Raw genomic sequence first — 15,675 nt, 5'->3', positions numbered from 1 at the left:
TGGGTCCACACAGATATCCAGCAGGATTCCCTTGGAGATGGATCTGGTTTTTGTATCTGGCATAAATGCACAGAATCAACAATTACAAGAGCGCATTGAAAGTCTTTCAGGTATCATATTGTGCTGAAGCTTCTTTTCAGCTTGAAACCAACAGAAATTCTCATAGAATATGAGAATGACTTGAAAGAATGTCTTCTATGAGATTGAGTTCTTTTAGTCCAGGGGATTTTTTAATCTATTGTAACTGCTGTAGATTCTAGAATATACTCATTTCATTTTATTTTTCTTTTCGTGCTAATGTGTTGATTGTAAATTTTAGTATATCTTTTGTCAAATTATTCATGCTAGAGCTCAGTTGTGTTTAATTCAGCATTGGAATCCACAATTGATTCATTTTGATTGAAAAGTATAATCAAGTTTAAAGTCAAATAGCTGGTTGTTTAGGGAAATTGTAGTAAACTGTCATCATGATAATGTATCTTATTTGAAGCTGTATAGATGTTTATTGAAATTATGTGCAAGCTACTGTAGTGTCCTCATGCAACTTTTTCAAAACTGCTTGACAGTTTTTTAGTAAAGGTATTTTCAGGCCTTTGTATTGTTTTTTTAGCTATGTTGATGATGAAGAAGTGGAATTGAAAAATCTTAAGAATTTACTGAATTCCTTTATGTAGGAAATTCTAGGGCAACATTGAAACACATGGTTGATTGTTTAATCTCGCAAGTCAGGTCTTATTGCAGACAGAGAGTTTGAGAAGGGGAAAAGATAGTTACAACTTTCAAGGGAACCATGAGAATTGAATTCACATGCTTATTGCATAGATGGTGTGGAATGGAACGGAAAATGGCCTATTAAGAATAAAATTGACATCATCCCTCCAAAATAATTTATTGTCTTGAAGAAAAGAGTCAAACTGGAAACATTAGAAAGCATAGACAAAATTTAGACTATACTTTTCCTCCAAGATTGTCTGATATATGTGCCATTCCACACAATCATGGAACAATTTCTTACATTTTATTCTACCACACACAATAGTAATTGTTGATAGGTCAAAAGACAATCAACATAAACTCACATAATCTCTCCTGAAAGAGGTAGAAAAGGATTTCCTATCCTCTCAATGTGGAAATGTAAATTAGATTTATACCAGATTTGATTGATTTCTAATCTCTGATTATTTGTTTGCGGATTCTGATCTGAATATGACAGTCTTGATCATTTCAATTGTATGTGAAGTTTATTCAATCTTTATAAATACTGAGTGTCAAGTTATTATTGCAGAACTCATGGTGAAGGCAGAGCATTAATGAATTTCGATGCTCTCTTGCCTGGCTGATTATGAGCATATATATGGATTGAGAAGACTATGTCTTGGGTGGATGAGGAGACATGTGTTGATGCGAGTTTTGTATCACTTACATAACATATTAGTAATTGGATATCTGATACGGAGTATCAAACATACAATTCCTCTCTTGAAAAGTTATTGCTCATGGGATATGAGAATAACTCTAGTGTTCCTTACTCTTGTGGATACTCGCTCAATTTTATCAATGTGATTTGCTGGTAATCACGTAGGCGGCCTTATGCTATTTATTCAAGGATGACTTGGACTTTGGTGGAATGATGGAGATGATGATGGGTTTGTGAAATATGCGAGTGGCAGATAATGTTGATGGTGGTGGTGATATAGGATGTGTCTGCCAATGATGATGTTGGTGGGAAAGCGATGGTGGTGGAAGGTGAATGGATGTGTTCTGATCCTTGACTTACTTCTCTAACTTCCTTCTCTAACTTCCTTCTCTAAACTTTGACTACCCAGCTACTCACTATTCTACTCCTACTCCTATGAATGGAATGTTAGCAAATGGATGGGGATCGAATCTAATGAAAGCTAACCAGCGGCCCCACCTCCACAGATGCAAGGATTCAAATGAAAATGAACTAGTTTACCACACAAGGCTTCCCAACCAGCCGCTAGTATGCTAGTGGTCTAGTATTGATCCCTATCAAACATCTACCAATGCTACCATACAACTATCCATCTACTTTAACCTCACTTAAACAACTTCAAATGCAACCAACTTTAACAACTTCAAAAGAAATCTAACTGTGGAAGTAGAAAACATGCAATAACACCCAATGTTCTTAATCACCATGCAAATCACAACAATGAAAAAGAGCGATTTTGGTATTATCTTAGCAACAACTTTTCCAACACTTTACAAATGAGAGCAAATGGCTTTATATAGGGGCCAAAAATACAACGAACGGTGGAGATCCAAACAAGATCAATGATCCAGATTGGATCCTAAAAAACCTAATTAGGGTTGCCATCCCATTGGCCAATGAGAAGACGCCACCTCGTCAATGGACCAATGAAAAAAGTGCAAAGAGTGGCGACCAATGAGAAGGCACCAAAATAGTGGCCAATCAGAAATAGACACTTGTCCTATTCTAGAAGAAAGAGAAATTGCCACTTGGGCTTACATCAAATGATCTTCTAATATAAATCTTCCCTTTTCTTTCATTTTCTTAGCTAAGGCAATGAACTTAGCTAGCCTTTCATTAACTTCTTCCATAGGAGGACAAGGTGTGTGCTTCGTCCTGAGTTCCACTGACTTCACCACGCTACTTGCTACGTGTACAATTCCGCTTCTATATATCTTCTTTGCCAAGGGGGGATTGTCCTTCCTTTAGTTTGTCCCTCATCCGTATCATGTCCACTGCACCGATATTGGTGTCGATTATTCACTTCATTTTCGAGAAGAAGGGTGTTTTGGGCATCATATCCTCTTTGTCTTTCTTAGTGTTTGTCCGCTTGGGATTCTTACTTGCAGTAACATCGTCCATACTCGTCACCCTATTATGGGATGGTAGAGTGGTGGACCAGAAGGCAAGTAGAACCAAGGGAAGCAATCCTTAGACTAAAATGAAAGAAGGATGTCAGCTTAAGGACCCCTTTCAACTCTAAATGATTTAAATTCACCTTAACCAATAATCGTACAACGACTTTTCAGAATTAGGACTAGGCCTCAAGAACTTCAAATCCACTTGCAAATTAGAAATTTATCATGTAATTCACCTCCAAATAAAATTACCCAACCTAGGGCAAAAATCACAGCCCCTTTTGAAAATTAGAATTTTATCTCCCACAAAATTCGGCTCCCACAAAATACGCTTTCCACAAAATTTGCCAAGCAAGAAGAATGCAAATCTGCTCTTGCAAAATCGCCAACACCTCGAGAAGGAGAAGTGAGAAGTGAGGAGGAAATGGGAGAGAGGCCTCCTCTTATACCCAACTTTCTTACTCCCTCCAAGCTGGCCGACTTGGACCTTGGGAGAAAGAAAAACAAATAATTAATGCAAAATTAAGGCCCACAATTAAATACTTAACCAAAATTTAATTTTTGCAAAAGGAAAATTGCCTTTTAAAATTGCCAATTAGTTCTAAATTGCAAAAGGAAATTAAATAATGCCTTGGGGGTGTTAAATATTTCTATTTAATAAGGATTTAGTAATTAATATGTCGTTAAAATTGGATTTTGGCTGACCAAAAGCCATTTTTCAATATTAAATTACCAATTTTATTAAAGGCTAAAAAGTTTTCAAGGCAATTTAATCCATTTAAAGCCAAATTTTGCAATTTTAATCCAAATCAATTTTGCTAGGCTATTTAGAATTTTTTTTGACCAAAATAAAATAAAATTGCCTCTAGGGTCAAAAATCGATTTTGCAATTTGATTTCATCATCACAAAATTAATCTCTCTTCACCAAAAATTGAATATTTTCCAAAAGACTAGATTTAACAAAATTTTCATTTTTTGAAAATTATCCAAATTTATACAATTATACCCAAATTTTCAAAAGAAATCGTCTAAGTACAAATTTACAATTTTATCCTGCCAAGTTGGAATTAACTTTGAAATTTGTTCAGCCTAAGGATAGAATTGGTGGCTCTAGAAAATCAAGTTAAAAAAAAACTGGTTGAAAATAAGCTAAGTCTCTCTCATTGGCCTGAAGGTGTCCAATGCTCAAAATTTTCAAAACTCAAAAAAAAAACTTTTAGACAACTTCAAAAAAACTATTGTCGAGGCGATAAAAAAAGGGGGTCCCCAAAGTTTTGGGGCGATGGTGTGAGAACCTCACAACATCTAGCATCAACCCAAAGAAATGTTCTTGAACATTTCAAGAAATAAGTAACTTAGAACAAAAATCTCAAGATGGCTTATTTGAAAATCTACTCAAGGACAAACACTCAACAAGGGAAAGAACTCTCAAGTTGAACCTAAGCACCCTAACCATAAGTTACCCACGTGTGTGCAAATGATTTATTTCTTGCTCGACAAGAACTTGACAACCTCTCAGATCCATTAAACTTAGCTATTACAATATCCTTACTTCAAAAGCAACTTGGATAGAGCCCCGCTGCCAATTAGGCGTTTATAGCCCCGACGGAGTTATTGCTGTGGTACCACAATCATGGTTCTACCTTTAGTGATTATTTTTATAGCACCGGTAGAGATGATTGCACACCCTTGAACCAAATTCCATCTTTATTTTCACTTTCATAATGCTTTTTCTCTTTTCTCATGATATTTTCTCTCTTTTTTTTTTCAATCTTTTGTTTGGTTTGTAGGCAATGAAGCTTGCGGAGGGTTTGGAAGACCACAATGGTGCTCAAGCAAGTGTATGATTTTTCACTAAGTCCAATTTCACTTCAAAACATCAATAACTTAGAGCAATTAAGTGTGAGTAGAATGTTGTAACCATGTCAGAGATAACTTAAGAACCTCTATCAAGTCTAACCCAAATTTAGTACAAGTCCTACCATAGACCAACGACCAAGCACACCCTTTAATCTCCAAACCTTGTCAAATGTATTCAAGAATGAACAAGACGGACTCCGTTTTGTCACCAAAAATGAAAAATCTACACACCTCACCCACGAGTGATAACATGGACCCCCCTTTGCACCTGCAAAGACCCAAAACAAAAACGCTCTCTAACTAAGGAAGCTAAAAGATCTCAAGTCAAATGACCTGATACAAATCAAATTCGAGCTCCCTCACAACACCTAAACTAAGCAGCTGAAAGAAAACTACCCTAACCAAAACTAAACAACTAAAAGAAAACTATTCTAACCAGCTGAAAGGGAAACTTTAATCTACCCAACTGAAAGGGAACTAAATTACTCTCCTGAACCAATTGGTCCAAGACAAACCTACCCTAACTATGTACAAGACTCTAAAGGGACAACACTAACCGATCTAATATATACACTGGATCTAACATGGTTTCTCAAGATGCTCAAAAGTAACAAGGTTTGGGTGATAGTTCTCAATCTCGCAAACTGATCCTTGTACTCTGAAAAAAATTTGGTCACCCTAAACTCAAACTCTAGAAAATTATCATGCAAGATCAACAATTGAGGCAACTCATAGGGTCCATGATTAATCCAAATACAAGTTGTCTCTCCAAAATTTCCATAATCAAAATAAAAACTTTCAAACCTTTCATCTTTAAGAGCAGGGAAAGAAACAGCCTGGTGTGCCTCAAATTCAAATGGAACTTGCGAATTCTCCACGGCCTTAGGAAGTTGAAGTTGGTGGTGAACCATCCCAATAGCATCAACACCGAACTCGTTGGTAGTCCAGGCAAGATCAATCTTGGAATCAAGCTCATGAAATATCGTCTTTGGGGGCTTGTCCCTATGAACAGTGAACCATGAATCCTTGTGAATCTCTTCAATTGTATCCTCAAAAATCAAGGATTGTTTGATATTCTCCCCCTCAAACACCTCTCCAAGTTGCTCGAACACAACATCCAACTATAGCATCAACCCAAACTGTTCTCTATTTTCCCTTTTCATGGGAGCAACTTGATCATCACTTAACAATCGCTGCATATCCTTACCAATAGGAGCTTCATCATCTAGCATGTAATTTCCCTTTGAACTCTCTTCAGGAACATCTTGCCATTCTTTATATAGACTCTCACCAAACATAGCACCTTCAAGATTGATAGGAGAAACATCATACGTCTTTGTGAGATGTCCATCAACTTCCATTTCAAGAGGCAAAATTTTTGGAGGTCGAAGTTGATGGTGAATTGTGCTACTTGCAACAACTTGATCACCCTGAAAGGCTTTAGGCAATGACTCCTTTTGTATTTCCTCTATAGGATCTTCAAGCATCCCCCCAAAGAATGTGGTGGAGATAGCATCTTGTATTGGTTTATCAAAATTTTCTTTATATTTGAACTCTCCTGTGATATCTTGTAATTCCTTGTTCAACTTTCCCACCTGATTATCTTCCTCTTTAAGGATATTTTAAACTTCTTGCAACCCATCCTTAAGAGTCATCCCTTGAATTATGCATGAAGGCTTACCAAAGATTTCCTCTTCGTCCACCTTTTGATGTTCCATTTGTAGTTCTTCGTGTGCCCTCACATGTTGACCTTTGCCTACCATCCTTTCTCTCCTTTGGATAGATTCAATTGTTTCCTTGCTTTTCTTGTCAACTTCTCCACCTTGTGATATAATGTGTGAAGGTTCATCCACTCGGTTATCTTGAACATCAGAATCAACCATATCCTCTTGATAAATCTTATCTTCTTCATTCTTTGGTGCCCAACTTGAAAGTTGAAAGAAATGTTTACCACCCCCTACTGATATTTCCTCATACCAACCCAATTGAAACTTGACCAAGTCAATGGTGTCTTGGCAAGATGGGCAAGTAGACTTTGAATATATGAGACTATGTGCAAAGCACCAATAACTTTTTCCACATATGTTTTGTGGTTCCCTAGATTTGACATCCTCTTTGAAAACAAGAAAATCTTCCTCCGAATTGACAAAGACTACAGGCTTATGTATTTGTGAAAAAGAATTTTCCTCTTAATGCCAAGTCCACTCTTAAGAGAAACACCAAACAATCCATCTTCCGATGATCCGTAGTACCATGTATCCTACATTTCCTTGATGCTGCAAGTTGAGACAAATTCAATGGAGGTAACGTTTTGTTCAAATCAGACTAAATGGGATGAACGTCCACTGGCCTATCCATTGAGAAACCTTTTTTTTTTTTTTTTCAAATTTTTCAAATTTTTTGAATTTTACTTTAAAAGAGATCTCTTATCTCAAATCTAACTTTGAAAGCTCATTCCTTCTCAATCTCTGCTTTGAATTCAACCTTCCAATGAACCTCGATCAGGCCCTCCTTCTAGCGCTAGATAATGTTGATGCGAGTTTTGTATCACTTACATAACATATTAGTAATTGGATATCTGATACTGAGCATCAAACATACAATTCCTCTCTTGAAAAGTTATTGCTCATGGGATATGAGAATAACTCCAGTGTTCCTTACTCTTGCGGATACTCGCTCAGTTTTATCGATGTGATTTGTTGGTAATCACATAGGCGGCCTTACGCTATTCATTCAAGGATGACTTGGACTTTGGTGGAATGATGGAGATGATGATGGGTTTGTGAAATATGTGAGTGGTAGATAATGTTGATGGTGGTGGTGATGTAGGATGTGTCTGCCAATGATGATGTTGGTGGGAAAGCGATGGTGGTGGAAGGTGAATGGATGTGTTCTGATCCTTGACTTGCTTCTCTAACTTCCTTCTCTAAACTTCGACTACCCAGCTAATCACTATTCTACTCCTATTCCTATGAATGGAAGGTTAGCAAATGGACGGGGATCGGATCTAATGAAAGCTGACCAGCGGCCCCACCTCCACAGATGCAAGGATTCAAAGGAAAATGAACTAGTCTACCACACAAGGCTTCCCAACCAGCCGCTAGAACGCTAGTGGTCTAGTATTGATTCCTATCAAACCTCTACCAATGCTACCATACAACTATCCATCTACTTTAACCTCACTTAAACAACTTCAAATGCAACCAACTTTAACAACTTGAAAAGAAATCTAACTATGTGGAAGTAGAAAACATGCAATAACACCCAATGTTCTTAATCACCATGCAAGTCACAACAATGAAAAAGAGAGCAATTTTGGTATTATCTTAGCAACAATTTCTCCAACACTTTACAAATGAGAGCAAATGGCTTTATATAGGGGCCAAAAATGCAACGAACGGTGGAGATCCAAACAAGATCAACGATCCAGATTGGATCCTAAAAACCCTAATTAGGGTTGCCATCCCATCAGCCAATGAGAAGACGCCACCTCGTCAATGGAGCAATGAAAAAAGTGCAAAGAGTGGCGACCAATGAGAAGGCACCAAAGTAGTGGCCAATCAGAAATAGACACTGGTCCTATTCTAGAAGAAAGAGAAATTGCCACTTGGGCTTACATCAAATGATCTTCTAATATAAGTCTTCCCTTTTCTTTCATTTTCTTAGCTAAGGCAATGAACTTAGCTAGCCTTTCATTAACTTCTTCCATACGAGGACAAGGTGTGTGCTTCGCCCTGAGTTTCGTTGACTTCACCACACTGCTTGCTGTGTGTACAATTCCGCTTCTATATATCTTCTTTGCCAAGGGGGTATTGTCCTTCCTTTAGTCTGTCCCTCATCCGTATAATGTCCACTCCGATATTGGTGTCGGTTATTCACTTCATTTTTGAGAAGAAGGGTGTTTTGGGCATCATATTCTCTTTGTCTTTCTTAGCGTCAGTCCGCTTGGGATTCTTACTTGCAGTAACATCCTCCATACTCGTCGCCCTATTACGGGATGGTAGAGTGGTGGACAAGAATGCAAGTAGAACCAAGGGAAGCAATCCTTAGACTAGAACGAAAGAAGGATGTTAGCTTAAGGACCCTTTTCAACTCTAAATGATTTAAATTCACCTTAACCAATAATCGACAATGACTTTTCGGAATTAGGACTAGACCTCAAGAATTTCAAATCCATTTGCAAATTAGAAATTTATAATGTAATTCACCTCCAAATAAAATTACCCAACCTAGGGCAAAAATCGCAGCCCCTCTTGAAAATCAGAATTTTATCTCCCACAAAATTCAGCTCCCACAAAATACGTCTTCCACAAAATTTGCCAAGCAAGAAGAGTGCAAATCTGCTCTTGCAAAATCGCCAACACCTCGAGAAGGAGAAGTGAGAAGTGAGGAGGAAATGGGAGAGAGGCCTCCTCTTATACCCAACTTTCTTACTCCCTCCAAGCTGGCCGACTTGGACCCTGGGAGAAAGAAGAGCAAATAATTAATGGAAAATTATGGCCCACGATTAAATACTTAACCAAAATTTAATTTTGGCAAAAGGAAAATTGCCTTTTAAAATTGCCAATTAGTTCTAAATTGCAAAAGGAAATTAAATAATGCCTTGGGCGTGTTAAATATTTCTATCTAATGAGGATTTAGTAATTAATACGTTATTAAAATTGGATTTTGGCTGACCGAAAGCCATTTTTCAATATTAAATTACCGATTTCATTAAAGGCTAAAGAGTTTTCAAGGCAATTTAATCCATTTAAAGCCAAATTTTGCAATTTTAATCCAAATCGATTTTGCTAGGCTATTTAGAATATTTTTTGACCAAAATAAAATAAAATTGCCTCTAGGGTCAAAAATCAATTTTGCAATTTGATTTCATCATCACAAAATTAATCTCTCTTCACCAAAAATTGAAGATTTTCCAAAAGACCAGATTTAACAAAATTTTCATTTTTTGAAAATTATCCAAATTTACACAATTATACCCAAATTTTCAAAAGAAATCGTCTAAGTACAAATTTACAATTTTATCCTACCAAGTTGGAATTAACTTTGAAATTTGTTCAGCCTAAGGATAGAATTGGTGGCTCTAGAAAATCAAGTTAAAAAAAATCCGGGTGAAAATAAGCTAAGTCTCTCCCATTGGCCTGAAGGTGTCCAATGCTCAAAATTTTCAAAACTCAAAAAAAAAACTTTTGGACAACTTCACAAAAACTATTGTGGAGGTGATAAAAAAAAAGGGGGGTCCCTAAAGTTTTGGGGTGATGGTGTGAGAACCTCACAACAACATGTCCACTCAAGACACGTCTCTTCCCTAATCAGCAATTTGTTTATACAAATTAACCGATTACCAGTCGATGTCAATTATAATTTGTTTGAACTTAATCAAAACCTTCGCACAAAGGCGCTGATCTCCAAGGGAATTTAATCAGCGGTCGATCTGATTACATATATGCAAATAAGCAGCTTACATGATCATGACTCGATCGGTATAAGAACATGAAATGTTATATAATAGATCTTTATGAACATATCGACATACTTGGAGGAGAAATATGTGTATGAGTGATAAGCAAAGTGTATTATGTGTGCATGTATGTTATTATACTATCGTGCAATTTATCTAAATGAAGCTATTCATCAACACTCCCTCTCAGATAGGGAAGATAAAAAATGTAACCAAGTATATATATATCACAATAGGCTCATCTATTGTGAAAAGAGATATCACCTAACTCAAGATATCAAAGGATGTAATATACTCAAGAATATCAAGTCACATGAAATTCTTCTTATATATATACAAGTTATGGTATGTGCATTGCCATCATGTCTCATGATGTCTACCATAACAACTCATGGCATATCTACCATGATTTTATCTCATAAAGAACATAATGATTTGCAATTGCTATCAAGTTGCATGATATCTATTAAAATGTCGAAGAGATAATAATAATCATGACATGTCCACAAATATCGAGTCACATGATATTCATCATGATAGAGAACTAATCATTGTAAAGTCGTCACCTTACAATGTAGATACAAGTGTATATTATCTGAATGATCGTCACCTTGCAATGATGTACATAGGGGGGCCATAAAGTCATAGAGTCACACATATGACAACAGAGGCGTACATGGAATCACCACGGATTCTCTTACATGCTGTTGTCATGGTGTCACATGCATGACATCCACCATTAACCATTATAGAGGGTGGATCCATTAAAACTACTCCCAGTGGGTGGAACAAGGGTTCCACTTTAAGCTTCTTTCTTACAGAGAAGAATCCAATAATCAAGAAGTCACTGATGCTAAGACTCCCTCTTAGAAAGGGCTTCATTCTTTACAACTTCAAGCTAGTCTCCAAATGCACAAACTTTACTTCTGTAAGAGAGTTGGTGAGAATATCAGCCATTTGTTCTTTAGTGATAATGTACCTTGTCTAGAAACCATCTCCAAGGTCTACTCCCTCTGAAACACTATGATCAAAGATCCACTTGGCAGATCTTCTAGTAACTCTTTCTATTTAGATCACAACATTATTTGTAGGAGTAGCCTCTCATACACAAACATGCTTGTCTGATTTCATAGTAACATCAGTGAATGTAATAAACTATGGATTTATCCCTAGGTTTGGCAATACCAACATTCTTGATAATGTGGTTTCTATTTGAAGTTCCAAGTACATCTATCAACCTCTTCATCTTCTCGTCCAAGGTTGCCTTAGACCTTTTTTGACTGTGATATCAACCTTCTGACCTCCTCGTTTAAAGTTTTCTCTAGTAGATTATCAAACGCCCTTTGAATCTGATGTCCATGTTCAATTCAATTTCATAATTTCAAGTATCAAGTTCTTCCTTCCCTTGAGTGGAATTTCTTATGCTTCTTGATTTGTCCTTAAAACATTCCAAATAGTTGATAAAAAACTAAACTATCTCAAAGGAATGTTAACTATAGATACATACAAGATTTGTCATCCCAACGTTATAGCATGAGCTAATGAACATTATTCAAGGGTGTGAAATACTCATCTCTTATGTTGGTACATCATAGAGCCAGTCCTGGCTGGGTCACAAGACTATAGTAAGGTTCTTTTCTTTACTACATCATAGAGCTAGACCTGGCTGGGTCACAAGACTACAATAAGGCTTTCTTGGATGTGTCTGTAAGGCACTCGGTGACGTTGATCCTATCCTTTCGTGGAATAACCGATTGGCTGGATTTACACTAGTCTCTCCTTGAATACACCTTTGATCTCTCTCCCGAGGCTACCCTTATAGGTAAGTTAGCAATAAACTATATGTGAATTAAGAAGACCATGCTATCCTTGTTATTATTCCCGTGACCCGTCTATGAGAATGTTGAGATGCAACATGTTGCTTAGACACCAAACTCAACAGTCCTCCCTCAAGGTTTTTGGATCCAAGCCCTTAAGCCTTTCTTGGATGTGTCCGCAAGGCGCTCAAGGATGCTGATCTCTACTCTATCTGGGGAATGACCTGTTGGCTAGATTTACACAGGCCTCTCCCTCATTGCCTTCCTGCCCTTCTTCTCTAGTTAAGAATTAGTAACCAATTCTAGCATGTATTTTTAATTAAGGCTAATGTTCAAATATTTTGTGTTCTTATATTATTATTATAACTAAAATGGGCATTATTGATCATACCAGTCACTGAGATGCATAGAGCTTCTGTCTTATGGCTCAAATGTCTTCTTTGTCTTGATGGTGTTAGCTGTGTAAAGGTTCCAACTGTATGTAATCTATGGCTTGCAGACTAGATATATATATATTTTCTTATCCAATATCCCTCGGGATATGGTTATATCTGTTTTACAGTTTTGCACTTATGTATTCATTGTAATGTCCCTGATTTTGGTAGGTCTACGCAGTTGGAGTTAGCTCATCATAGCGACCCTCGTGAGCTGACAAGGTGTTTTGGGGGTCTTAGTTGTGGACTTACTATTTTTAATAAGTCTATTTTCGGCAATTGCTATTTTTGTCAGTGCAGTGGGTGGCTCTGGCAGTTGGTTGTCACCTGCAATTGATTGGGTTAATAATTACATGAGCTCTTATTTAGTTATTTTTCATAGAGTTGCATTATTATAATAATCTTTATATTATTATAATAATAATGACTTTAAATGATATTTCTAAAAAAGCGTGTGGGAAAGTTTCGAGTGTTGAGCTCTTTTGGGAAACTTCCACAATTTCTGAAGTGGAGTTTTTTAGGAAACTTTGGCCGATGAAAGGTTATAAATAAGAGCTCATTTCATTGGGAAAAAACATTTTTGATTATATATTTGATTTTATTGCCTTTGTGGCTTCATCCTGGGTTCTTAACTGTATACCCTTGCTGATGTATAAGGGTGGAAATTCTTTTTGCAATTTAGCTACTGAGGTATAGCTATGTTTGCCCAACTTCTCTACTGTTCATCACTGTATCTGAGAAGTGTTTTTTCATTCCATTGCTGAAGTATAGCGGACTTGATATTTGTTGGATTCTCCTACTGTGTTCACTATGGCTAAGGAGACGAACATCCTGGAGGTTAATCAATTGCTATTGTTGGGCAATTGAGGAGGGATTGATTTAGTGATTATGACAGCTGAAGGTGTATTCTGGAAACACGTGTGGAGTACTGAATTTTCAGATTGAATACTGAATAAATAATGCAAGTGGTCTGATCAGTAATTACAGCTAGCAAAGGCCGAGTATACATCTAGGAATCACGTGAGTAAGCCTATGCTATATAATTGACATCCAACGTCAATTACTTCTGCTGACATTACTGCTGGGGCTGGAATTCTTCTAAATTAGCATTGGACGTTGGGGTTTCTACTGGTGTTAGGAGTAAGAGGTAGCTGCCGCTGAATATTGGAGCCATGTGGATACTTTCTGGACACTCTTTGCTGATTGGCTGTTCCTGCATTTACATACAGCAATCAGGTTCATTAAGCATTGTAATTTTGGAATACAAGTTTGCTCAGAGACATTTGATTTTCTTGAAGATAAAATCCAATGTAATTTTGGAGTTATCTTTATGATCATAGAGTTTTCCTTTGTGTTAACATATATTCTGAAATGTTTTTTTTTTAAAGAAATAAAAGAAAGGGAAAGAGGAATTTGTTCATTAAGACTCGCAGAGGTAAACAAAGGGTTTTTATATTCATCATTATTCCCTGTTATTCTCCCATAATAGAATACAGAGATAACTATATCCTTTATAATACTTTTTTTCCCTTCCTTCTAAGACTTGTGCTCAAACTAGTGCTCATTTTTCTTACTATTTCTATTTTGACCAAGGAAGTATATTAATGCTGTGAGCAATCTTGGAGACCAACATCAATTCTTCAGCAGTGATTATTTGGTGTCATATTCCTTGCTTTGACTGTCAATATTGAATATGTATTCAACAATTTATATAGATGATTCTACCTACCGATCTTCTTATCTTTAAAATCCTCTTCAAACGTACTCCAGATTTAGTAATGACGTATTCCCCTCATCTTCCTCATGAAATGTAATCTCCTCTTTTATGTGATGGTCTTATTTGTGATGCTATTGGCCTTTGAAAGAAAAATCTTTCGCTGTCCTCTTCTCACTAGTGTCTTTGTAGTTAACAGTCTATTCTTTTCCTACGCTTTTGCAAACTGTATCTTGATTCCTAACTGTTCTGCGATGATTCTTGGTGATGCACTTAAATTTTTGAATCAGTGAGAGGGTGTTGCAGGAAAGATTCTGATTCATTGCTTGTCACGATGAGCCACAACATTGGATTGTGGGTCATGTTTATATTAGATCTCTTTAATACTCCACTTAGTTACCAGTGGGTTCCTTTACCAGCGTGGCGTACAAACTGGCTGAGGAGGTGGTTTCCTTGTTTTAGATTTTTCTTCCTACGTGTCTTCCTTTTATATTATTAAACTCCCTTATACTATTCAACTTGCTTATATATGTTTTCATGTATCTTCCTCCATTATATATATTTCCCTTTGTTTTCTTCCATAGTATTTGACTTCCTATCTTACTTCAAGTCATCCCCCTCCTTATCTTCTTTCGTGTTAGTTTAAAATAAGATATGTATCTTTCTGTAGGTAATAAAAATTAGAGAGTTCAAATGTGAATAAAGCTTGTATCTTTCCAGTTCTGTGAATGTAGAACAATGATGTATTACGCTAAGTAGTAAATACATCTATGTGATTGTGTTCTATTTTGTTGTTCTTTGCTTGCCATAATTGATGAACATCGTTCTTAAGTCCAGTTAGATTAGGATTCCATCGAGAATAATCCAAATGATTTTTGAACAATTTCTGCACATTTTATAACCCTTGGACAATTTTTGACATTTTTTCTCTTTTAATTTTTTTTTTTTGCAGATTCGAATCACTTACTATCCTGTATTTATCATGCCAGTTTATCTTATATTTCTCAATTGGGTTTTTCCAATCCATTCCATATATCTCATTTTCCTCTTGCATATCTTTTTGGATGATTAATATTTCTTTATATACCTTTATATGAGAGTTTTTTTGTCTTTTCATTTAATTGATTATATTATTTATTATTATTAATAATATTATTAATGTTAATATTAATATCATTAAATATATGATGCATAATAGATACACTTAACCTTTGATATTATGACTATTAATCTAAATATTATATTTTATTGTTTTATAGAATAATATTTAATTCTCATACTTTAATATTAACATATTATGAAATATTATAATATGATAATAATAAATAAATAACTATATCATTATATATTATTATTATTTTATCATTTATTATTTATCTATTCATTAATATTTTAATTACATACATCTTATTTTGATGGGGATATTACATTTGTGGCAATTTAATTGTTAATATGTGTACTCTTTCTTGTTTATTTATTGGTCACACTTCACAATTCATGTAGATTTGGAAATGTGTGAATCATGGATTTCTTTG

General features: G+C 35.9%; 1 protein-coding gene across 4 annotated transcripts in view; it reads left to right on the top strand.

The window, feature by feature from the left end:
• GCS1 (glucosidase 1) overlaps positions 1–15,675 on the top strand; it is a 233,206-nt gene that overhangs the window by 21,033 nt on the left and 196,498 nt on the right. For all 4 annotated transcript variants that reach the window (XM_089819056.1, XM_089819057.1, XM_089819058.1 and 1 more), the window contains exon 7: positions 14–110. In XM_089819056.1, coding sequence (XP_089675182.1) covers positions 14–110 — 97 coding nt within the window. The remainder of the gene's footprint in view (positions 1–13; positions 111–15,675) is intronic.

This window comes from Cupressus sempervirens, chromosome 3 (assembly GCF_028749045.1).
Source record: "Cupressus sempervirens isolate cs-2001-9-10 chromosome 3, ASM2874904v1, whole genome shotgun sequence".
NCBI lineage: Eukaryota > Viridiplantae > Streptophyta > Pinopsida > Cupressales > Cupressaceae > Cupressus > Cupressus sempervirens.
This window is presented reverse-complemented; position numbering and strand designations above follow the sequence as displayed.